Source organism: Heliangelus exortis, chromosome 7 (genome assembly GCF_036169615.1).
Source record: "Heliangelus exortis chromosome 7, bHelExo1.hap1, whole genome shotgun sequence".
In the NCBI taxonomy this organism is placed as follows: Eukaryota; Metazoa; Chordata; class Aves; order Apodiformes; family Trochilidae; genus Heliangelus; species Heliangelus exortis.
In genome coordinates this window covers 34,454,078-34,480,517 of record NC_092428.1, presented here as the reverse complement: position 1 = coordinate 34,480,517, position 26,440 = coordinate 34,454,078, and the positions used below count along the sequence as shown (strand labels likewise).

The 26,440-nt window shown below is 43.4% G+C and overlaps 1 protein-coding gene across 33 annotated transcripts in view; it reads right to left on the bottom strand.

Moving 5' to 3' along the window:
- The window catches only part of JAKMIP3 (Janus kinase and microtubule interacting protein 3), a 55,728-nt gene that overhangs the window by 29,028 nt on the left and 260 nt on the right, over positions 1–26,440 (bottom strand). For 28 of the 33 annotated variants that reach the window (XM_071749756.1, XM_071749742.1, XM_071749751.1 and 25 more), the window contains exons 2-5: positions 10,364–10,564; positions 5,286–5,427; positions 4,551–4,788; positions 2,611–3,108 (exon numbers count right to left, since the gene is read on the bottom strand). In XM_071749756.1, the coding sequence (XP_071605857.1) occupies positions 2,611–3,108; positions 4,551–4,685 (633 nt within the window). In that variant the 5' untranslated portion in view covers positions 4,686–4,788; positions 5,286–5,427; positions 10,364–10,564. Of the gene's footprint in view, positions 1–2,610; positions 3,109–4,550; positions 4,789–5,285; positions 5,428–10,363; positions 10,565–13,965; positions 14,045–17,082; positions 17,391–26,140; positions 26,248–26,440 lie in introns of those variants that run through there. The other 5 variants (XM_071749728.1, XM_071749749.1, XM_071749729.1 and 2 more) reach the window with 4 other exon arrangements.

Genomic DNA, 26,440 nt, shown 5'->3' with positions numbered 1-26,440 from the left:
GACAGAGAAATCTCTGGGAAGTGCCTGGAAACAGAGAGGTTCAGCTTGCTCCTGAAGTGACTGATCTCTTTGTCTGGGTGTTACATTACCATAGGGAAGCCATGGAAGTCTCAAGATACAATGCTCTTACATGAGGTTTTAAAGCAAGGTGTTAAACCTTTTTGAATTTTAGTCCACATTAATCAAATTTTGAAGCCAGTTAATCTCTGGGAATGCCCCTGGCCGAAGGGTGGCTTTCCCTGGACATGCAGCCACTAACACAGAGCTATGTGCTGGTATTAGTGGGAAAACATTCAAATGTAATTCAATACCTTCATGTACTATTTTAAGGTGTTTTAAAATGCACAAATACAATTTCTTCTAAAGTTTACTGAATTATGAATTCTTTAGGAAGACTGTTGCTGTCATACCTATTTGTTACCATCTGCAAGGGATTCTGCCTTGGACATTAACATTTATTTCTCAAGCTGCTGAGCCAGGGAAAGCTGCACTGGGTGAGTTCTGCTCCATTGTTACTGTGCAGAGAGAAGCAGCACACAACCACACATGCAGACAGACACAATGGGGCCAGAGCAATCTGAACATAGACTTCTGCAAAACACAGTATTTCCTTTCCTGTGCTGACATTTGATGGCTGTTTAGTTCCTTTTTGCATGTGCTGTAGCATCCTACTGCATCTGTTACTTTAAAGGCCATCTAACATTATCCCAAAAGTCTAAAGTGAGACATCAACAAATGGACTTTTGTCTGTCCAATAAAGAAGAAAATCCTAGGTTTAATTTCAAAGGAAAATAATGGATTCATACAAACTCACCTTTTTAAAAAAGATCTTTGCCTGACTATGTATGGAAGTATTTTCCATAAGCTAAGCCTGCATAGGTGTACTTGGAAATGAAAAACTGTACCTATCAGAGATACATAGCTTCAGAAATTTATTCTATGCTAGAAGGCTTCACATGATTGCAGAGCTAAACATGAATGAGTACAACTTGTCCCTCTCCACTCTGACTGAACAATACAGGCAGTACTTTTCTAGGCATGAAATAATAATGTGCTCGAAGGTCACTTCCCCCTTTGATTAAAACAACTAAATAACTTATTGTACATGAATCAGGGAGCTTTTAAAATCCTGATGTGGCTCCATTAACAGTGCAGGGCTGGATGTCTGCCAGAGCCATTCCATGGAGGTGCAGCCCCCCAGCTCTGTGGGATGAGGCACCTGCTCACCTCAGGCTGCTCTGAGCTGCTCTGTCCCACTGCAACCCCAGGCTTTATTGATATCTTAAAAGGGGAAAACCACTGGTTTTCAGTAATAGTTTAAGTGTTTGGATAACTGGCTCCTTTTCACAGAGAGAAGAGCTGCTGCCATCCAACAGGGCAGGGTGCTTCCCTGCAGGGTGCCAGGAGCCAAAGGTCCCCACTGAAATCATTCATGGTGGAGTCAATGGATCTCAGAATACTTGATGTCATTTAGGAAACACACAGGGCTTGGTCAAAGAGTGGCATCGTATGATTTAATTAGTACAGTTAGATAATCTGATCCTTTCAAGCAGGAATTTAAAAAAAAAAAGTTTGATTTTCAGAGGGAATTTAGAAAACATAACCTGAACCCACTCTATTCCTTAAAACTGAGAATATATTTATTTTATAGCTTCTACATCAGAGATCATTAGTGTGGACTTCTCATGCAATGCAGCAAGTTTATTTAGGATGTACATTAGCCATCCTTTCAGTCTGAGGTATTAAATCAATGCATCTAGTAATGCATGTTTAGAGAAGAAAGTACTTACACTGCAGCGTATTTGAGCAGTGTCAAAAGATCAGTTGGTTGTAAATTATTTTGTCTTCATAAAAATGCCATAGTGATGGTATGTTTCAAAATTTTTTTTTAGGGGTTGGATAACAGTTGAGGGACAGTGACTTAGAAGAGATGCGAATGAGTTTATACTGAGAAACTGAATGCTACAAAAAGCATGGCAAAACCCCAAAGATGGCCACTTCAAGAAAAACTGAGGCAAAACCCTAAATCTGTGTTATATTTGTTCCCATCTCCTCAGGGATGTCGTGTGTCCCTGGGGTTCAGCCACCAAGGTGGGGCATGGGGAGGGACCTCTTTCTGAATGCCTTGCAGAGGGAAGGGGGTCACTGCCTACGGGGTTTAGGACTCACTATGGGATGCAGAAAACACAGAGTTTTGGAACTGAGTAAAGCTCCCTATGGGATGTTCATAGGAACTAACAAAGGCAGGGAAAGGGGGGGACTGAGGTGGATCAGCACAGAACAACTGATGGGCAGAGGCCAAGAACTGTAAATGTTTTGCAGAATTACTCTAACCAGATACTAACCCAAGGCCTGTTCCTGACATCTGAAATATGAACAATATTAATAGGCACTGACACAGACAAAAAAGTTCCATAAAAAGCATTCTAATGGTTTTAAAAAATCATTTTGACATCTCTACTAGTAAATGTAAACCAGATTTGAAGCAAGCTCCAGAAGTTTGAATGCCTGTCCTTATTCATTTGTCTGAGTCCAGCACTGAACTTTCATATACTTGCTCTAAATAACCTAAGAGTTAGTAAAAACATAGATGCAGACAGCAACACATACCAGTCTACGAATTTCTCTCTCACACTCCCTCTTAATTCTGGTGATTTCCTCTTGATGCAGGTGATACACACTCCTTATCTCTGCTGCTTTGATTTTGTCAGCCTGGATGACCATAGTCAAAGCCTCTTCCACTTGTTTCTTAGCCCCCTTCAGCTCTGAAATTTCCTGCTGCATTTTTATTTTCTCGACTTCAAACCCCTTCTTGGCCTCCTCCTTTGCCTCTGTGAGCAGCACCGTTTTCATCTTGTCAGGACCCCCATCACGGACAGCATTGAGAAGGGTCTGTAGTCTCTGGATTTCGTTATCTTTAATTTTTATTACTCTAAGCAGTTCAGCTTCGTGCTGTCTCAAAAGTGCTTCTCGAACAGCTTGGAGCTCCTTCATTTTCTCTTCATGAAGTTTGACTTTGAGCTCTGTTACCACCACTGTACTTTTATGCTGTTCATGCTCTCTGATCTGCTTCACTTCCTGATTTTTCTCTCTTTCTAACTTGCCGACCTACAGGGAAAAACAAAGAAGTATTTTTAATCAAGAGTGCTTAATAAAAGTATGATTTAATCTAAAAATAGTCATTCTAAAAATGTAGTTTATGAAACTAGGAAAAAGAACTGACAAATTTGTTGAAAAGGTTGTATAAAAAGCTTTCTTTCACTGGAGATCACAGCAAGTGGAAATATCTGCACATTCAGAAAAAGAGAAACAAAAATGTATCACTGTCCTTTTGCAAATTATTGATACTGACAAAAACCTCTGTGCAAGCTGCTGTGAAGCCCCCAGGTAATTGCATTTTATCAGATGCTTTCTCAGCAATGAATTATGCATCACAAATAACTGACTCTGACCACAGAAGGGTCAAATGACATTTCAATTTAAAACTATCCCATAAATTCAAAGGGAGCCATGAGGAGAAGTGTTCTACTAAAAGTAGTGGGGAGGGCAGGGGGAAAGAAAGCAAGGTTCTCAGCCTTAAAACTGCAAATTCTGTTTAATGACAAAAGGATTAATAGATGTTCTATTTAAATATATATTCATGTACCCCTAGAAGTTTCCTTCAGATTCAGAGATTACAAGCCTAATAATGATGTAAATTAATGGAAAATTCAGACTATCATTGTCTCCCTGCATGGTAATGCATATTTCTATTAGCATTCTAGAACAAAAAAACCCCAAAGTTTTCTAGCAGAAAATAATTTGGGGGATTAGGGAAAAGCAAATAAGTGGTCTGAAGGCGGTGGCTGGAAGCTCTTAAAGTTGGAGCTCAAGCTGCATCAGCTGCTGCTCTCCCAAAGGCTCAGGGTGAAACTGGGGGGTCCCTAAAATTTTGGCAGTCAGAGGGAGAGGCAGAGCTGAGGTCTATTACTTTACATCTGAAGATTGTAAACAGTCAGGTTGAAGGGTTTCAAGCATAAAATACAAATAAAGTTAGTGTAAATGTGAAAGGGAAGAATCAACAAAGAGAACTTCTGAGCAGCACAAAATTGCATTCAGCCCCTCAGTGTAGCCAGGCTCATAAATAGGTAAATATTTACTAGAAAAAGTCACAACAAAAGAAACAAAGGCTGTGGGCAGGTTTCAGCCCACTACGATGATTATTTTGTCTGTTTCCAGGACATTATTGTTTTCCAGATCTGCTGCTGCCATTCAGCTATGCGGTTTTTTAACTTCCTTTCCTCCTGGAGGGTGGGAGCAGGCGAACCCTCCCTGCCAGCTGCTCTGCCGCAGCACCCTGACCTCCAGGGATCCTGCACGTTACAAACACCAGGAGAACTTTAAAATCTGCAGTGGAGGGTTGCCTCTTGTTACCCACAGACGGCTGGATCCGGGGCCAGGCACGGGTTGATTTATTCCCGAGGTCACCTACTCGTCCCCTCGGTGTGCGGCGGGGAGCGGTCAGGAACCCCTCCTGAGCGAGGGAGGGGGAGGAAGGCAGAGCCGCACACCTTACTCTTTTCTTGCTGGAGCTCTATCTGGATGTCGGTGAGCTTGGCCCTGAGCTCTTCATTGGCAGCCTGCAGGGCGGCCAAGGCGTCCGGCTTGTCCCCCCGGGCTCTGCTGCCCGCGCCCCTCCTGGACATGGTGGTGCCGGGCGGGGAGCGGAGTCCCGCACGCAGGACCGCGTCCCGGCGCTCCCTCGGGGCTCCTCGTCCTTCCCCTCGAACCACTACATCTTCTTCTGACCTGCAAGGAGGGAATCGACAAAAAGCCTTTCAGAGCCCGGGAGCCCGTCAGGGGGTGCAGCAGAGGCAGTGCTGGGGAGCAGGAGGCACACGCAGGCAGCTCCCGGTGGCTCTGCCCTGCGGTGAAGAACCGGGAACACTGCCACGTGGAGTAACATCCTCTTTTACACCTCTCCGGAGGAAAAATATTTAAATCACAAACTATAAACATTTTGCACTGGGGTTCACACAGTGCAGAGGGCTTGGATGTAAATTTGTGGAAGAATGTAAAACCTAATGAAAAATTTTCTCTGGAAAACTTTGATTTGCTCAGATAAAATTATATCCTGAACAGATTATATGTATTTCTAAGTTAAAAAAACCTACTTGGATTCATTTAAAGTGTCATTACATTTCTAGTAATCCTGGTTTTAAAGATCCATTATACTGTATTTGTTACAGTATAAAACACAAAAAGATCAAATGCAGGAAAATATTGCCAGCCTTGTCATTACTAACCTTATTAATGTAGATAGCAATCTTTTTGGATGATGACCTTCAATGCTTTGGTTTATTCATCTTGACTCAAAGTCAAAACAACAACAGAGCAGCAATGTTCCCTCTCCAAGCACTAGTAAAGAGGCTTAACAGTACAGGGCAGCTGTAGTAATAAAACAACAATAAATAATAAGATAAAATAACAAATAATAACAACACAACAATAACAGTAACAGCAACAATAATAAAAAGAGCCTAGGTGGAATTTTAAGAGCAAAAACCTGCGTCCATTATGGAGAAAAGAGCAGAGGGAGGCATCTGCATCAGGGGATAAATAAATGGGACGCAGAGCCAGGAGAGGGCTGAGAGCATCTGGGAGAAGTGGCTGGATTTCGGGAGTAACTCTCAGGCAAAGCTGCTGAGAGCTGGGGAAGTCAAGCAGGACCAGCAGTCACTGCACATCTGTGCTGGGTCAGAGTCACAGCAGGAGGGCTGAGACTGAGAGAAAGAATGGGGGGAAAGATAAAATTCCTGCTGTTAGTTAACTAAACCAAGGTAGCACAAACAGTCCTAAATCTGTTGTTTCTCAGCCAGGCTTGACTTTGTAGCCTTGATGTTTCTATAAAAAGAAATGTGTTTGGCTTCTCAAAGAAACAGTAATAAATAAGATTTTACAGATATTGCCTGACAAATCTATTAGAAGTTGTAAATATTCTGGGTACTTACGATTCCTGCTTCTTTGTGTAAGAAGATGCAATACATCACTGGCTGCTCTACAGTGGTACTCCTAAACACACTCTTTCTTTATAGATAAAAAATAGGACAGTCTATAGCCACAGGCACGGAATTCTACCTACTGGGATGAATGAAGGGTTTGTGTGTATTACAATTATTTTCTCAGATGATATGTTGTAATGATAGATATGGTGGGTGGAGTCAGGTTATTTCACAACCTGAGGAAATGAGAAGCAGCACAGTACAAGATTTCACTGTCCAAATCCACCTCCTGCCCCTGGCATCCCCTCCCCTAGGCAAAGATACTTTCTGCTCTGCAGGCTCAGCTGTGGCTCACACCTCCACATCCCTGGAAGGCTTGAGGTGACAAAGGAAAGGGGACAGAACCACCTTGCAGATCCAACAGCTCCCACTGGGGCTGTGTGGGCAAAGGGGCCCACACTGGAAACCTCTTCCAGGCTGGAATGCTGAATCCTTACTGAGATTTTCCCAGAGAACAATCAGCTCCCTTGCCAACACTCAAAGCAATAAACCTGCTTCAAAAAGAGCTACACAGAAATTAGCTGAGGACTTTCCAATTAAGCCTTTCAGGATGAAAAGGGACACATGATAAAACTTGAATGTAGACAAGAATAACATCCACGGATTAGGAGATCCAGATAACAGGAGTTTGATCAGCTTTGGTAGTGGGAAATCAGGCTAGACAGAGTTAGAGAGCTTTCTGGAGACAGCCATGAGCTTCTGTATGTGCCGTGGGACAAGCACCATTGTTGGGAGCTATGACAGTCATTATTTGTGTGACAAAAGTGCTGGTCCTGTACTACAGAGACAGCAGTGTCTGCCTGCACACAGAAAAGCCATCTGGGCTCTTGGTGGACAAATGCCAGGCTTAAAATAATACTTTTCACAAATACTGGGAGAAAAACTTCCCACAATAAACATCTCCAAGCCACCATCATTGTGCAGAACGAAGCAAAGAGCTGGTGAGTGGAACCCAGACCTGTGACACCCCTGGGCAGGGGGCTCAGGAGGGAGGGCTGGGGTCCCAACACCAAGCACAGACCCTCAGAAACCCCAGCCAGGCCCTGCAGGTGACAGAGCAGCTCAGAGGACACCATCAGCCATCAGAGCCACCTCCCATGGAAACACTTTCATTGCTTTGTGCTTTTACTTCCTTTTCTTTTTTTTTTTAAACAAGTTATGCAGTGAGGACATCTATAAGACACATCATCTTTTAACAGGACAGAAAGGTCTTCGTATTTTTGATTCTGGGAGAATATATTATGCATATGATTCCTGGCATGTTTGATATTGAAAATAGCATTAATAATGCATCATAAGATGCCTTTAGCAGGGCTCATCATTCTTTTTGCCTCCTGACTTGCAATTCAGACATCAAGGCTAATTGGAAAATGTGTTTTCTAGATAGTTTTTGAAATCAATGTTCCACTGCACTTAAAAATAAATTAATAATTCCCCAACCCAGAGTACCAATATTTTAAGCAAAATATAGCTTAAGCAAGCTATTGTTACAGTATTGTTACAGTAGTGTTACAAATACTGAAAATTCTAAATGTCTGATATGGTCTCTTGATCATTGTTGGTTTCTATTTCTGACAAAATGTTATAAATAATTAGTTTAGACAAACCTTTTTGAGTCTCTGGTACATCTCAAATTATTATAATAGAAAGAAAATGGAATACTGCTTATGGCTGAGTTCCCACTTCCTCAGAAGGGGAAGCTCTACTGGAGTGAGCACAATATTTTATTTTATTTATTTATTTTTAGATCTGAATGCAAGAAAATGTCTTTTCCTCTGACAGGGTGTTTCATGCTAAGCCAAAGTGCTCTGCCAGTTTAATCTCCTCACATGCTGGTTTTGTGGTGTTGGGTTTTTTCTTTCTTTACAAATGTTTGTCACAAATCGTGTGTTGTTCACTCTGCTGCAATGTGGATAGAAGAAAATCTGTTGGAAATTACATGGAAAAATACAGTAAGCAGACAGTAAGTCTTGGAAGCACCACATCAAAAAAAGAATTGCCAAGACAGGCATTGTCATGTACACATGGCTGTGTTGCACATTTCCTGCACACATCCCATGAGGATTTTTGTCTCTCTGCTCTTTAGATAAAGATTAAATACAAACTAGTTTGATAAAACACGTTAAAAAAAGTACAATCAAATGTAGGTGACTCAGTTGAAGCTTCCAAAGGAATATACTCACATTGACCATGCTCATGTTTTGGGTTCAGAACAAACCCTCTCATCAAAGCTAGGATCAGACACCAGGGAAAGCCAAGCCCAGGCACACAGGACACTTCCATAGTTCCAGAGACTTGGATGCAGAGCCCTGCTTTTAACCCAGAGCTTGCTGGCACATAGCATCTTGTCTTGAAGATCTCAACTCTAAACAGAACCACCAGGCACTATCGTGGCTTCAGGTCCCTCCTGGGCTGCCCCTCCTGCACATCAGTGTGAGCCCTCAGGAGCTTTAGAGAAAATCTCAGTTTCCACAAGGTAAAAAGCCCCATGAACAGACCAACCTGGTGCTCCCAGTGCAAAGCAAGTTCTGAAACTTACCTTTGATGAAATAATACCTGATTTAAACTAAAAAACAAAACAAAACCAAACCACCCCCTTACATCAAATCCCACTATACAATAACAGGGCTCTGTGGATGACAGTCTAGCCAAAGTTTTGTTTAGGATTAGATCAATTCCAACAGCTTTAACAGACATGTGTCAAATCCTGACTGACCTGGTTTTTTCCCTCAAAGATTAATCCCTCAACCATAGTTAGCTTTAACCCATTGATGGGCAGACCATGTTTACAAAACCTTAAAAAACCCCATCAACTCATTAGCCACACATCCATAGCTTACAGAGAGTCCTATACCTGGACTTACTGTGTGTGTCTGGTTACCTGTCTGCATCACACACACACACATACACCTAGATCCCACCCACTGATTTATTGTCCTAAGTTTTACACAGTTTGCTGGGTTTTTTCAGTGCAAAACATAGCTGGGTGTCAGTGATGTGAATACACGATCTTTTATAGTAAAACAGAAGACTTTAAGAGGATTTCAGTACTGGAAGACACTTGCAACAAGCTCAGCACAGGTATTTTAACCCCACAGGTTTAATGTCCCCTGTGCAGAGTGTCTAACTTTATCACCTCTTGTGGCTAAATTGCAGAAAGTGAAACAATTCCTTAGAAACAGCAACTACTATGTAGGAAGCTAATTTTTCTTTTTTCTCAGATACTCCACAACACCTAAGGTACAAAAATACTTCAGAGTTATTGCAATAGTATTACCATAGTACACCTATCCAAATTCTCAGTTGAAGTGGAGCAAGTCAGAATAATTCCACTGATCTGTGTAGGATTATCAGCAAGGAATGATTTTCAGACTTAATTCCATCCGTTTAACATTGTGTCATTCCATTATCTTGATCACAAACAAACAGTTTGAGTAATGCCATCCATTTTCCCAAGGAATTTGTGCCTGTGTAATTAGCTACAATCAACTGTAACACAGATGGCATCGTATGATCCAAAAGCACTTTATGGAAACATTTTCAGCATGTTATTAACATCCCTAAATAACTATTTAATGCTACCTCTCCAGCCCTCTTCTGCATGAACACACAACACAGCTGGATCTGAGAATGGAAAAGGCAGTATTTAACTGCAACACTGTTATAAAAGGTTTTCAGTTCTTGGATTTATTCAATTTATAAATGAACTTGAAAATAACAGACTCTACTATGGCAACAAAAACATTGCCTTTTAGATTCCAGAATTAAGACTGATTTCCAGAGTGACTCATCCTCATCAAACTCAGCTTTGAGGAGCTGGGCAGTGTGAAAGTGCACTGACTGGAGGAGGAGCCTTTCTTTAGGCTGACCATGGTTATAAAAAAAAAGATATTTCTGTTTGTCAGTATGTTTGGGGTTTTTTTGTTTGGTTGGTTGTTTTTTTCCCCAGTATATGCACGCCCAATTCTAAACTAAAATAAAGTTCTGCATTTAACAGCAACGGACAAGCATCTGAATAGAAATAGCATTATCCTCCCAGATGGAAAGTTGCAAATTATTTGATGCCCATGAAACTCCAATGAAAGGCTGCTCCTTCAGCTTGAAAAAATGAGGATCAGATTACTTCAAATCTGATTTTTCATTACAAAATATCTTAGTTGAAATAACCTTTTCTTGACAGTTGCTCAGACTCCCCTCCCCAGTTTCAGCCCATCCCTGCCCATTTATTTAATAGTGACCATGTCCCTTGGCTCATAAACACATTCAGAAAGAAAGCAAAACCCCCTAACAGACTTGTTGGAGAACCATTGCTGTATCTTTACCTGTAGTAATCTGTAACAATAATTGATGTGATGATGCTTTAGGAGGTCAGGCTGCAGGACCCACCAGAGGCAACAGGGCTGAGGGTTAACACCATTCCTCTCCCACAAACATCTGCTTGACAGGGGTGGTCCTGGTGGGGGATGGAGGTCCAAAATCTCATGGAGTCAAGTGTGAGCCTGCCACAGATGGAAAGATAGTCCCTAGGAAAGGCAGAGAGAACTTTAGGTAAATGCTGGTGAAAGGGAGATCTTTTGCATTAGAGACAATGTGCTGCTCTTCACACCAAGCAAGGTTCTGGCAAGAACATTGATAGAGAAGATAAATCCAATTTAGAGAGGACAAATGAGTTCAGACAAGGGAAGCTGTTCAAATACCACATTACCACCACTTGAGATTTAGTGCTCAGCTTCACACCATGGGGCTTCTGAACATTTGAAGTGGGCAGCACTAAATGAACACTCAGTGTGAGAACTGGAGCTGGGGTGGGAAACTAATGAACACAAGGACCATTTGTGTGCACGGTCACATCATCAGCTGGAATTATTTCAGGTGTGTGGATTTCCATCACACCATAACATCAGAGCATGTGGAAGGGAAATAATAAACAATTCTGGAAATTATCATGTGCTTTGGGGGTTATTAACTGGGCTTTATATTTCTTCCTGAAAGAAGCTGGTGATTCAATATGTCAGAGCTCTGTAGGATCCAGTGGGAACACTGCTTTTTGATTACTGGTGTTCACACATCTACTTGTACAATCTCACATAACAAATTGGGAGCCAACAGCAGGAGGAGTTTGTCTTCTTAAAGGAAAGAGCTGTAGAAACACACATAAGAGCTCTAAGTTATACACAGATACAAAAGATGAAACAAGGGTGCTGAGACTGTCAGTCTGGGTTAAAAAGCCCAGTCAGAGCAGTGGTTTCAGTGCCCTGCTGAGGGTGCACAGGGGGTGGGATGTCACTGCTGCTGACCTTGGCAAGGTACTTTCTGTCAGTAGGTGCCATGCACTAATCAGATGTACATGGCTGAGAAATTTTAAGCTATAATCTGATTTTTTAAAGCTGATCTGAATTGAGATGCTACATCCAGCTTTCTAGTCAATTTGCTTGGCATGCAGATAGCTGTATATCATTATAGAACAGCTCAGTAAGAGGGTTTAAGGCTTCCTTGCACCATGGAAAAACCAGACCCATTCTGAAATACTGCAGGCTTTTAAAAGGAATAAAAAGATCAGAGTTTTTTCAACCTAACTTTAACATTCAAAGTCAAAGGATCCATTCCTCTGGCACAATACTGGAGGGGCCCTCGAAGCTAAGCACGTGTGTATGAAAACGAACAGAAGTGAACAGAAATCACACCATCTCACTGAGCCTGCTGCTCCCTGCATGACAAATGTACAAGAGGATCAAACATCCAAGAGTACCACGTGGCCTCTACTTGCTAACAAAAGACATCCAGAGACTGAAGTACAAATTATTTTAAAAAACAAAACAAAACATAACAAGCCCAGAAAAGCTCCCACCACAACAGCAACTGCATGGCTGCTGTCATGAGAGTTTGATGTGACTGAAACTGAAAAGCAACTCTGAAAGCTCCCCTGATCCTAGCTGCTCCCCAGCTGGGAGATGCTAAAGGACAAAGTACTCCCTCCCAAGCAGGTATCTCCCTCTCAAGGACTTGTGCAGATGATTGGGAAAAGTTGCTACCTTACTTTTCATTGTGAAAAATGCTGTCTAAAAGAACTGGGGAGACATTCTCATAGACAGATGGATAAAAGCTGCAGGGGAGCTCTTTCCCAGATACTTGTTTATTGTGGCTTCTGGGTAATCTGGGATTTGAATTCAGGGTTTTCCAATCTTTCAGCACCCTGCACATATCCTTCAGAGAAAGTTGTTTCTCCTGTGGGTACTACACTGATCTTTAGCTAAAAGGATGCATCCATCTGGCTCCTGACTTTGCAGCTGATCACTGCCCATAGCAGTCCTGCCTGGAGGAACTCCACCAGCATTCCTGAGGGCACAGGAAAGGCTGCTTGCCAGGGTCCATTGCCCTAACAACTGCTGCAATCCACAGCCAGGCCAGTTCCCCATGGGATGAGGTGTTCTGCAAAGCTCCAGGAGGCTGGGCATGTGCAGCATTGCACACAGCAATAGCTGTGGCTGCCCTGCTCCAGGGTAACCCGAGTCAGTTAAAGTTTTGGCAAAAAATGTGTAAGAACTATGCAAAGAGACATAGATCACAGCAGACACAAGAGAAGCCCATGCCCCAGCAGCTGTGCTGATGCTCCTGTGACCACGTACAGACAGCTGCCTGCCAGCAGGCAGAAGGGTGTCACAACTTAAACATCAGCTGCTCTGGGGTTAGCAGACATCACCTCCATGAAACCTTGCACATAAATGTGTTAGGGGTGCAAGAACATAAACCTGAATCTCAGCTTCACGCTGAACATAAGTGTCCAGCCCTTATGGGTAATTAACTGCTTGAGAAGATTTAGCACTCTGATCTGTAAGGAACTGTAGTCATGGATAGGGGATAGAAACAAAGGAGGAATTATTACTAAAATGGGGAGATTCACAGCTGTGAGCTCCGAGGACCAGAGGTAGGGCTGACAATGTTTGATATTCTGCTGGCAACCTGTAAAAAAAAAGAAAGAGTAAAGGGGAGGATACCAAAACCTGCAGATAATACAGGGTTATTTAGGTCAGTCAAAGTGAGAGGGGAATATAAAGCAAGAAAAAGGAAGAAGAAAAACAATACAATAACTTCAAACTAGAAAATTGTGTAACTAGGCAACGTGAAATTCAAGATGGGAAAGTACAAGATAATCTATATTTAAAAATACAATGACATATCCTGCACAGACAAAGATTTAGAAGGAAAGATCAAGTCGTGGCTGAGGAGATCCACTGTGTACACAGCTAAGTAAACAAGATACTAGATTGTAATAGCAGGAGATGAGAAATAAGATGAAAAGCATTGTAATGTTGGAGAAAGATAAGAGGTAGGTACTCATTATTACACTCATGTTCATCTAAAAGAAACATAATAGGCACAACCAGGTAATAAAATAAAGGTCTGTGAATTTTTAAGAGACATTAATCAAGAAGTTATAAAATGATTGATACTATTTAGGTGAAAAGGATGTTCGATTTACTTTTCCCAACAGTGCAGGAAGAGGAGGCTCCCAGGGGCATGGGCAGGAGGTGGGTACATGGGTTTGCCAGGGCAGAGCTGAGTCTCCTGCACACACAGAGCCTGGCAGCAGCTTGGGGTCATTCTGCTGCTCCTGGGCTGAGGCCACAACAAGGCAAATCCACCCCAGGATGATGAGGCTGCTGCTCTGAGTGACAGGGGGCAGGGGGACAGTGGCACCACCCAGCTCTGACACAGCCTGTGGCAGCATCACCAAAGGTACCACAGCACCTCCAGCAGCAGCCACCTGGGGTTCAGCCTCCCTAACTGAGCAGCACGGAACCAGGGTCTGCTGCTCGTGTTTTGATCACACAGACCTCAGCAGCATTTCACCCAAACCAGGATTGCTTTCCAATGTCAAATGTTTTAATGGTAATCCATGAATGCTCCTGTATCCCAGCACTACCTGCAGCTCCTCAGGTGTAAGGAAACCCAGCTGGCTTTCCTTCAACAACCACAGCTCCCTCCTCCCCATGTAAACTTGTTCTCTGGAATTGACACACAGTTCTGTAGAATTAAAAAGATGAAAAACTTCAGAAAGCAAACAGTCCTTGATTGTGCCTTTGAACCACTGAAAAGTGGTATAGAAGCAAGTATAAGTAATGCAGCTTTTACAACTCCAGCAAATAAATAGCCATGCAAAGCCTGGAAAAGTACCAGGCCTTAGCTAGACAGAGATTTATAAACACGAGGAAAGCAGAGAATTCTCTCCAACAGAAAACCATTAGCTGCTTTACTGCTAGGGATGTACAGGCAGCAGAGGAATCACCTGGCACCTCAACACCCCACAGCTCCATCTGTGAGAGGAAAACAAACAGCATTTCCCTTTCCATCCAGAAGAAAACTTCCCAGTCCTGCTGCCATCCCCCCCCAGCAGACCCCCTGCAAGCACTGCTGCCCCCCTGCTCCCCCTGGCAGGTGGGGGCTGCCCTGTCCTGTCCCGCTTTGCCCTGCCCTGCCCTACCCTGTCCTGTCCTGTCCTGTCCTGTCCTGTCCTGTCCTGTCCTGTCCTGTCCTGTCCTGCCCTGCCCTGCCCTGCCTTGTCCTGCCCTGCCCTGCCCTGTCCTGTCCTGTCCTGCCCTGTCCTGCCCTGCCCTGCCCTGTCCTGTCCTGTCCTGTCCTGTCCTGTCCTGTCCTGCCCTGCCCTGTCCTGTCCTGTCCTCTCCTGCCCTGCCCTGCCCTGTCCTGTCCTGTCCTGTCCCGCCCCGTCTCGTCCCGTCCCGTCCCGTCCCGTCCCGTCCCGTCCCGTCCCGTCCCGTCCCGTCCCGTCCCGCTGTGCTCATTCCCATGTCAGGGATGTGGGCAGATGCAGCGCTGCCTCCAGCAGTCCCTGCAGGATCAGTGACAGCCACAGCTCCGCACTCTGCCTTTGGAGGGGGAAGGGGCCACCACCTCACCCTGTGTAGGGCCATGGAAGCCCGAGCCTGGCAAGACAGGAATGCAACTGTACGCTCCACAGACTGAAATAAACTTACACTTCAATGAGATTTTAAAACAATTTCAGACAAGAAATAGACTCGAGAAGGAATCTGGACAGCCTTTCCTCACCTCTGCTTCAACTCCATCAGCGCAGCATCTCCTGGCTTGTCACAGCTCCAGCTCCGAGGGGGCTGTGACTCAGCAAAGGGAGCAGCTTTTTATTTTTCAGATGGAACTTACCAAACCGTGCCAATATTATGGGGAGGATCTGCTTCCTGGATCCACCTCTCTGCCAGCCTCTCCTGAGATATTTCCACTGAACCCTCCCCATCTGGTTACATTATGACAACAGGGAGCCGCTTCTTTGGGAAAAAATCTAATGCAAGCCTGAATGGGAAGAGGGCTGAGCGAGTAAGAAAAAAATCCCAACCTCTGTCTGCACTGCATTTGCAAGAAAAGGCGGTGTCTTTCCCTTAGCACAGGAACTGTGCTGCTCCTAGTCAGGAATCCTTCCATCTGCATGCAGCTCTGCAGAAGAGCAGCCCCCTGGCAGGATCCTGCTGCCTCCCCCCTGCTCTGCTGCCCCTGCCCACTGGGAGCATCCCTCTGGCCCTGCCAGGGACACAGAGCAGTGACAATGTTAAAATCCCATCTCTTACACTGACCCGGGCAGCTCAGCTTGTCATTAGGCAGTGCATGGCAATGTCTATCGGGCAGGATGAGCTGTTCCCAGGAATTCTGGACACCCACAGCTCCAGGCCAGCTCCAGAGGCAGCCATCAGGTCTGAGACACAAACCTGGTAACATTCCACCTCATGGGTGCACAGGGCTCCCCTGCTCCATGAAGAATCAGCCTGTTCCTGGGGAGCAGGAAAGCTGAAAGTTTACTTCCAGAAGCATCTACCCAAGAAGCAGTTGAGACTTCAGCCTGTGATAAATTAGCAAACATGCACTTTAATTACATACATCCTTTCCCTTAATTTTTTTTTTTTTTAATTAGAATCAAGAATGAGAATGCTGTTTGCATACAAGGATTTTCTTGCTTCTTTCCTACTGCTAATATAACTGAATCCCAATGAGACTCCGCAAATCTCCATGGACTTAATGAAGTTCTCAGGGTTACAAAACTTCTGATGATCAGGCTTTTGAGACACAGAGTACTCCAGCAGCACCCAAAAATTGGTGCAACAAAGATAAGTATACAATTTTTACATCTACCTGCAGCCTGTTTAAATCAATGAAATATTAAAGATCATCAGCTACAATTTGGCAGGTGACTACCAATGAGAACTTAAAATATTTCATCTAATAAAGGCCCTTGACTTTGTGCACAGCAAGGATTAGCCCATGGTTGAGGGATGTGCAGTAAAAAGAAGAACTCCATGAGCCCTCCAAGACCCATAGATTCCCAAGAGCCTTCTGCTGCTGCCCTGGGGCTGGGTCCTGCCTGCCACCAGGGGTATTTCCAAAGTTGGTGCTTTCTCCCCATGACCCACACCCAGCCCTGTGTCAGAGATGACACCTGTGCCACAGGACATGACGATGGACAAGGTGAGGAGCAGGAGTTCATTGTCCTCACGTCAGCAGCTGTTCTGTCACCAGCATCTATGGATCCAAACAAACATGCAGAGAGAAACACTGGGCAAGAGCTGATGCAGTGTACAAAGAGAAACAAAAGGTATAGTTGAGAGTTTTAGAATGGATTAAAGGAGTGAATGAGTGAGGAAAAAGTGAGGAATAAAACTTTCCTGGCATGCTGGAGGCCATAAAATGAATACTTGAATAAAATAATAGAAGAAAAAAAATCAATATTAGCCTGAAGGGCTACAGAATCAGTTTAAAATAGCAAGACTCGAAAGCCCCAAGGACACTGCACAACACAGCATGTCCTGCCTGCTGGGCTGTCCTCCTGCTCCACAAGTTTCTGCTCCCAGCCAGACAGTACAGTGGCCTCCCTGCCATGGGGCACCCGGCTGAACCCTCCCACCAGGACAGAACCCCACCAGATCCACCCTGTCACACACAGCTACAGCAACACCTCCGTCCCTCTGAAAGGAGGGAGAAAGAAGGGAGGGAAGGCTGAACACCTCTGCCTCTTACTCACGGATCTTGTATGCTGTCTGCTGCCTGATCTCCATTGCTTTGTTTTTGTTAAAATATCCTTAAAATGGAAATAAATTATGCCATTCTGAGCCACGTAGACGTTTTCTGTCACCAAAGTTTGTCTTGTCTCACCCTTCAGCCCTTCTTGGTTTCCTTATGTGATGGGTCAAGGTGAAACAAATATTTTAGGTTAACCCACACTGTTCCTTCCCTCCCCACAGCCAGACCCCATCCTTCCCTGCCCGGCGGGAGCTGCCACAGCGTCCTCCCCAGCAGGATTATTTGGCTCCTTCCCATCTGCAGGGATATCATCCCTCTCGCTAACGGGATTTAAAGAAAGGGTCGCTTTCCCGGCTGGCAAACGGGCTTGTAGCCAACGAGATTTCGGAAACAAATATATAGTGGGGAACAACTCACCCGGGCAGCGGCTTCACCCCCCCGCGCCAGCGCAGCGCTCGGATCCCTCCCGACCGGAGCAGCTGCGGTTGCTATGGAGCCCCTGATCCGGGATGGATTTCAGAGCTGTCTGGAGCAGACTGCGGCTGCATCCCTGCCCTGCGCTTTCTCTTTTCTTATTCTCTCTCTCTCTTTTTTTTTTTTTTTTTTTTTTTTTTTTTTTTTTTTTAAATCTCTTTAACCAGAAGGACAGCAGCAGCTCTGCTGCAGCTCAGTGAATGATATTTACAGGAAGGTCTCAAAGGGCCACAGGCAGTATCTGAAGCACACAGCTACTGTGATGAACTTTTGCTGACTGAAGAATTTTTACCATGGGTTTATTTCTCAGTGTCTTTAGTCAAAATATTAAGATAAAAAATTTGTGACGGTGATGAATGACATTTGATTTTTTAGAATTGCTTACATAAAAAACAAGAGCTTAAAAGGCTGCTTTTAAAACATCTTCTTCCAGGAATTATATGGCTGTATAGGGTGATGAGGGAGGAGCTTAAAGGGAGAAAGCAGCTTCCCAATAAAGAAAAACATTTCTGAGCTGCAGAACCCTGTCAGGATGAGGCAGAGATCTGTTCCTGCTCCAACCCAGTCAGCTCCAGCAAACCCACTCAAGAGGGGTTTGGGGAGGAAAGCTTCTTACTCAGCCATGAAGCAGGATGGCTTTTTTCCCTGCTATTGCCAAAGAGGAGGGACCTATAAATTTTGTTCTTCTTTGTCCTTTATCATCTGTGATGACTTAGCAACAAATGCTAAAAATAATTTTTCATGCCTCATCTTCAAAATAGATGTAGTAAAATGCTTAAAAAAAGAAAAAAACAAACCAACCCTGAAACCCATACTCCATAGAGAATATTACAAATATTTCAGCATCTAAATTTAACTTTACAAAGAGGTACTTGTAAACCTGCCAAATGTGACATCTTGCTCTAGAGCTTTTGCTCTATAAGCTCCTTTCCAGCCCTCTTCTCATGAATGAGACAGCAATTAAGATAGTCACATATTTCTGAAAAGCAGTCTAACAAAGTGCTTACAATCTACTGCACAGAAGCATTTTTGGAAAACAATGATCTACACCTGTTATGAGTTGTAGGAGGAATGACACAACATTCTCATCTCCAGAGGCAAGTTTGTGCCATTCAGGTTTTCACTTCCTTCGTGTTTCTGATGTTTAATGCAAATTCTATAGACAGGCAGCAGACAGGACACCACCCAGATCCAGGAACTGGTTTGAACTTCCCCATGAAAAAACAATAAATAACTACATTTTGGTAACAAACTGCTACTAGTCCCACTTGCATCCCTGGTGGTGTAAATTTAGATGTAATAAAACTGATTTTGCCCTTAAATAACATGAAATAATGTCTCAAAATTTCAACTCAGTGTGAGCCAAGCTAGAGATTGGAATCCAAAATTCCAAAGACACCTGAGGGACCTAGACTTGCACTTATATTGCTTTAAATAGATGAGTCACGTTAGTATGAAATAAGCATCCATAAAATTATGTTCATAACCACAACTCTGAGCCAGCAGACCAAGGTTAAGTCTTATGAAAAGTCACTGATAAACCAAAATTACCCTTTTAAAAACAGCACCTAAGGCTCTGTGTGCTACCACCTACTGCTCCCAAGGTGCTCACCCTGGGGAGGGGCCCTTGCCTGTTTCCCACATCAGGAAGTGTCTCAATTCACTTCAGTGAATGTGTACTTCCAGGTCCTTTGGCTGAAACAGTAATTATTGCCCTTTATGAGAGAAAACACTTCAGGTCCTTAGTGTTGATCATGGTGTGTCTGTGTAAATCTGTCAGAAAAAAATAGTTTCTCTTTTGCACACTTTGATTTCCCTTTTCTAAGTGAGTTTTACACTCTATAGAAAGCCTCGGATCTAAACAGCTGTATTAAAACAATTGTTTCTTGGTATGGCATTGTTTAATTAATTGATCACAGCAATCTGAAACAGACATATCACACCCAATACTGAACACCTCAGCATATTATCAAAACACTAAAGATTATTTCTACAGGAAGCTCAGAATCTTCCTGGGTACCCCAGGGGATTATGCCTTGAGGGTACTTCTGCACACAAGCTTAGAAACAGCAGTATTTAAAGAAGTGACAAAAAATAGTGGATGCTAAGGCAAGAGAAATGATGAGGCTTTAAAGCAGAGGGTTGGCTGGAGGCAGGAGCAATGTTTTTCACAATTTCCAGGACAGTTTTTTTAATAACTGAATGACCTGGTTTCACTTAGTGCAGGCATATAGTAATATCTTTAAACTCTGCTCCAGAGATGCATATGTTGCTTTAACAAATCCTTGCATCTTTTGCTCTCTGTCTTCCAGCCATGATTTGGAGATTTAAGTGTACACCTATTTCAGTGTAGACTTTCCTTCCCAGGAGGTACATCTGCTCTCTAGCTGACTAGCAGTACTTGATACCACTGTTTGTTGATTGACATAAACATATAAACAGAAGAAAACTAGTCAGGCCTGTATAATGTTCTCCAGTGTCAAATGCAGTTGCTGAGTGACTTATTTTTAAATGGGAGTAATGGTATTTTTAGCAGCAGCACCTATGTTTCTTTAGTTATGAATATGTCTATTCATAACTGAGTTAATCAGCAACTTTTCCCACTCATGTAACCGATGCTGCTTTTACAGTAAAAAAACACATTGAACATTTCTGACAGCATCAGGGGGATGGAAAGCAGTTATTGTGTTGAGATAGGCAACTAAGCCAGACCTGTTGCTGATGCCCAGGCCCCTGCCAGTACCAGTAAACACTGGTGTGTGTTTATGAGTAAGTGTCTTGCTTGTGGGGACACATCTCAGGTTTTTCAAAAGCAGGCAGTGCTGATGCAAGTCTGCTCCTGCTGAGTGTCTCAGCTCTATCTTTAGCTGATGGAAGAAATATCTTGCATTGTTTTCTTCCACATGAAGTCTGTACACTCAGAAAATGTCCAACTTCTTCTCTAGGAAAGGTGCATTCATAGTGAGCCCTGAAGGTCCCCTGCTCTCCACTCCTGGTGTTCTCCATGGGAGACACTGGTGAGCAAATACAAGCCCTGCTGTCCCCAGGGTCTGCTTCATCTCCTGGCCACACCTGCCTCTCTGTAGCACTGGACAGAGAGGGTGATAGGGGAGTCAAAAGGAGTTTAACACCTGAATTTTCCTTCTCCTTAGCAAAACCCAGACTTTCCATGGACACTATGGAATCTCAGCTCTCCTAGGCTATCCATGGCACAGATTCCCCAACCTCAGCTTAACTTTTGTAAGGAAAAAAAAAAAAATCCTCACAGTGTACTTCTCATAATGCTATGTATTTTGTAAGTAAAGGGGTGGGGTAAAGTTTTATGCTATAAGCTTTTTCCCAAATTTGTCAAAGTCCTTTACCAAGCAGCACGTTACACAGCAGCAGAGCTCACTCCAGCTGCCTGTGGGTGTTCTGAGGGTTTTATTCATCTTCCTGCTCTCCTGTGGGTTTGGATGTGCCATTCTGTCAATACCAAATTAATTCTGTCCATCTACTGCTGGTTACCAGGCACTTCTGAAGAAAGTCATTTCACACACCTCACTATTGCAGATTTTCCCTTTGAACAAGCAAATATTAAAACAAACAAACAAAGAAGAACAGAGCTGTATTTTTCTGCTCCTACTCTGATGATGAGTCTGACACAGACACTCAGTTCCTGTCACCCTCCTGTGTGCTGCCTGCCTGGGCCAGTTCAGACACCTTACCCACCTCTCACTCCATGCAGGACAGCTCCAGGGGTGCATTCACTCCTCTCTTCTGTTCCCCTTCCAATCTCTGATATATCCAACTTTCTGGGCTTCCTCCTTCTCCACTATATTTTTACCTAATTTGTGGCTATAAAACCTTATCTGGCCAAAATCATAAGCCAGTCTTAAGTGACACACAGGTATCTTGGTAAGAGTGGAAGGGAAAAAAAAAAACAACCCAAGAAACCAAAGAAAGTAATAAAAGTGGCTCTGTTCAGGATTTGCTGCCTGGCAGAGCTCCCCCAGACCCCTCTGCAGGCTCTGCCTAAATCCAGGCCAGGCTTCCCAGCCTGCTGGGCTCACTGACTGTAAGGAGAGGCACCTGGGAGCAAACCACCAGCTCCTTAACTCCTGCTATGCCTGCATATATCCTAAGAGAAGTAAACAATAATGAGATTTCCCTTCCACCACAAGCCTGCAAAGTGGGGAAGTCCAAAGCTTTGGCAGTGGTGGTTTTGTGCCAAATAATTGCATAAACTGGTATCAGCCTTATGTGGAAATAGAATTTCTTCATGTGCAAATCCAGGAACCAGCCACATGTTCAGGGAAGTCTGGGAAAAGAAGAGAAACCTAAACCAAAATACCTCCCTTTGTTTCACAAGGTTGGTTTGATTTTTCTCTAGATGGGAGCTGCTTAGTGTTGCTATCTGATCTCGGGAGATGGAAATCAGCCTCTGCTACACTTTTTACAGGGAACAAGCCTTTCTCAATGCATAACCCACGGATATTTGAGCTGTTCAGCAATGAATGCCAGGTGTATTTACAGTCTACATTATGGGGCAGAAGAAAATAAGGCAGGAGGTGAAAAGGAGAGAAGCAGGACAGCCCAGTGCCTGGCCAGACCCTCCCTGCCCTTGCCACAACCCCACCTCAGAACACCTGGCACGAATACTGAGAAAAAAGAAGACACCAGTAAAAGGTGAAAGTGTCAAATTGTATAATGAATCCTTTGGCAAGCAACATAAATAATAAATCATTCACCCCAGTGAGACAAGGCTGCCTTAGCCCTGCAGGTCCAGACCCTGCAGTGAGGGGAAGGCTCCTGCTGCTCCCAGCTCTGCTCGGAGCTGTGGCCACTGGGAGCCAATGTCTGAGGGGAAATATCAGATGCTTGTTTGCAAAAACAAGATCCACAGTGCTTCCTTCAAGAGAACTGGTAAAATAGATAGCATATATACTAAAATTGGTGACCAACCAGTAAGGTGTTTAAGGAGTTGTTAAAAACACTAGAAATCCCAAAAGCTCTTTGGAGAGAAAAGGCTTTTAGCACCTGCAAGCATTATCTGAGATAAAAATGCACTAATATTGACCATTAAGTCAGCATATTTTCCATTTACTTACTATACTCCAGGTCAAGTTAATAAATTTTCCTTTTCATTTTTACTTTACAAACTTAGTGCAAATATTTTGTTGGCCTGTAGCTTTTTCTGTCTTTGTGTTGAATACAAACTGGAGATACTGATACTTCCAGTGATCATCACACCAGTCACAGCACCAAGATCTGACTTACTCTCACAAAACATTTACTGTCAGCAAGCTTCCATGTGCTCAATGTATTACCCCTGTTTTCCAGATTGTAGTATAGAATTAGTTAAAATGCAAAATGTAGCAAAAACCTTTCAGGAGGGCCATGGGAATATTTTTGTAAGAATCCTCCTAGAAGTTGGTGCAAATCAGTAAATCTTCAGAGACTTTAGATATTTAGCAAAGTTCTTCTTCTGGGCATATCCTGAGTCCCTGAAGTTGGTAAGATTTCTGACATTGACTCAGTGGCATCAGAATCAGGCCTTTTGGGTGCAGTTTATTTTTTAATTAAACACCATTAGTACCGAGCTTGTTTCAGATTTACATCCCAGTGAAATGTAGTATGTGCCATCTGGAGCTGATTAATGCTGTCCTTCTCCTACAGTACCTACCAGGGGACACATCTATTATGCAACAAAGGGTCATGCAAAACAAAATAGAGCAGTCAGCAGAAAAATGAGAAGTCTTTCTGGTGCTAAAAGCCCAGGTTGAATCAATTCTGATTTTCCAAGGGCTGAAATGGAGGAGTCAGGGTTGTCCCAGGCAGCCCGAGCTGCAGCCTCCCCAGCTCACAGGGTGCTCTGCAAGCTGTGCCAGAATACTGCCAGGGGAGTGACTCCTGGCTGTGAGCTCTGAGGAATATTCCTGCCATCTCCAACATCATCTGGGCAGTGGCTTTCCAGACCAGATATTCCCGGGACACCTCATCCCAGTAAGTCTGGGAAAGCTCAGAGCTGCAGCCAGGCCTCCCAGCTCTTAGGAAATGGCAGCTGAGCCTGAAACCAACAGCAGGAGAAACCAAGAGCCCAGAGATATTGCTTAAAAGGACAGGAAAGACACATTCTGCATCACTAAGGGACCCTTCTTCTCACATGAGTGCCGTAAAAAATAAAGTCTCCCTTTGCACATGACCTTGTCAAGGTCAAATAAATGGCTGTGGCACTGGTGAAATAACTTGAGAAAGCAGCAAAATGGGATATCTATTTGGTTTAAAGAGAGACAACCTCCATATCCTGCCACCTGTGTGCATCTGAGGAAACAAATTTTGTCCTCCAGGCATTTTCTCAAGCTTTTCTGAACTCCTTCTCCTCAGACACTGCCTCTGGCTTTCTGGAGCACTAAAGGGGGGGTCATGCTGGAGGATACAGGAAGCCACACAGATGAAACTCATTGGACATATGTCTTGATTCTGCATCATCAGGGAATAACAAATCCCTTATCACCTCTTCCTGGAAATAACAATTTGTGGATTTGCATAGAACAGAAGAGGTTTTTGAAAATCTACAAGGATGTTATTCTCCATTAGGATAATTACTACAGAACTATGTTAAATGCCTTAGATCTTCTGGGGTTTTAGGTCTATTAGACTGCAGAGCACTTGTCTGTTATTGGCAAATCAGGGAGTTACCTTTCTGGCTTGGGTGACTGGTGGGAATTGGTTAATATTTTGCCACTGGTGGTAGCCAACACTGAACTCTCTAGGGACAAGTAAGCTCCCCGTTTCCTTTGCATGCAGATAAATGCTGCTGGCCAATTGTGGCCAAATCAAGTTATTATTACAGGAATGGTTTAGTTTGGAAGCCTGAAGTAGTTATACTGGGCAAAAATTTGGCTGCTTTAACCATGACATATATTAGTACAAATGCTGTTATCTGTCTCTAAAATTACTCAGTCCTCCTAGAGTCTGACAACCAGAGTGGCTGGATGGAATACCTTTTGGTTTGTGTGAAACTTTTCAAAGTTATTTCTTCGTTATTTTTCCTATTAAGCTGAACCTCTCCTGCAGATTATACATGAAGAGGTGCACCAGAGAAGATGATAAACTTTGACATTTTAAAGATACGTGTTCAAAAATATAATTTAGAGGTCTTCACTTATTAACATTCATCTGCTGACACTTTTTGAATTTGGGCCATCCACAGTAAGGGGTAATATTTCAGAGATGCATTTCAGGGAAAAAAGTGGAGGCAAGTTTTATTTTTCATATAAACTGACAGTGCACTTGGAAACTTTGTGAAACTTCACCAAGTAGGAGGTGTTGACAACTCTCACTTTCAGAGCATATAATAAGGGAAAGATTTATAGGCACACATTTTCACAAATATATTTAAGACTAGTGCTTTCCAAGACAACCTGAAGCACATGCTTAAAAGTCAGCTTAAAATGGGGTGCTATCTTTTCCAGCAGGGCCCTAGAGACAAATGCAACTTCCCCTACTCAAGGCATTCTTCTATCCTTGTACCAGTGGCATTTGCCTTTTAATTCAACACTACAAAACCCAAACTTCCTACCAGTTTGATATTTCCAGGTGAAGAACAAGCAGAAATTTGACAAGAGCCAGTACAAGATAGAGAGAAAACAAGCTGCAGAAGTGTTGAGACAACCCCTACACCAAAGTTTCCACTCCTGAGCATCCTGCAAGGACCTCTCATGCTCTTAAACACCCAGAGAAGAGCAAAAGTGCAGAATGGCTTAGGAATGCTGCCTGTCAGCTGAGAGAGGTGAGCTTAGACAGAACAGGGAATGTCTCCTGCCAGTAAATTGTTGCTATACTACACACAGTTCTCTGAAAGTATCATGATGAGACAAAAGTCACCCTGACTCCAGTGTATTTGTTTCCTAATTTCTGTCTGCATTTCAGACAGTGTCAGTAGGGGCACAGCCATGTTAGCTGAAGAGGAAAAGGAATTTCGATGAGATGAATGACATTGGAAACCACCAATGGAGCAAACAACTGCAGAAAAAAAAAGAACTTTCTTATTTTAGTCTAACAGGGTAAAGAGCAACAGGAAGCAGTTCTCAAGGTAGATGGTATAGACAGTAGATCTTAGAAACCAGAAATGACCAAATCAGTTACTCAGGGAAACCAGAAACCAGATTATGTTGTTATAGTAATACATCAAAGCTTGCATTATCCTGAAACACCAACATTTGCAGCTGCAGAGGACATTTACCAACAATTGCAGGCCCTGACATATATGATAGAGACTCTATGAAGATCCTGACAAATAAATGGAGCATGAAGGTGCAGCCCACTTAACCAGTGAAGGGCAGAGACATTCTCCCTCATGGGCTGGCTGGCATCCTAAAGCAAAGCTGCTGCAAGGCAGAGCTGTGGTTATTAACCACACCAAATTAAAACCAGGTATTTAGGGGGGGAAACAAATCCCAGACCCAGAATTCAGAACAAGGCATCTGAAAATGGATTATGCAGAGCCATCAGGCAGGAGATGGTTCCTGTGTAACAGAGACACATGCACAGCACACGTTATGTACATATTTATATATGTATAAACAGACCCAGGAACTGACCTCACGGGCATGCTCCATCATGATGCACACTGCTTGTCTGCTTTACCTGAGGACAGCACCATTCCTTGCATGCAGTGCACTTCATTTATAAAACCTGTAGGCTGTTCCTAGCAGACAGATTTAAAAGGACTTTTACGACTCAAGCAGCAAAAAAACTAAAAAACCCCAAACAAACAAAAAATTACCCCAAAGAAAAAACATCCCTGCTGCATAAGACTGCATTTTCCATCTCTATCCTCTCAACAGTGGAATCGGATGAGAAATGATTCATCAATCAGTCCGGGGAAGCATTTAGAGGAC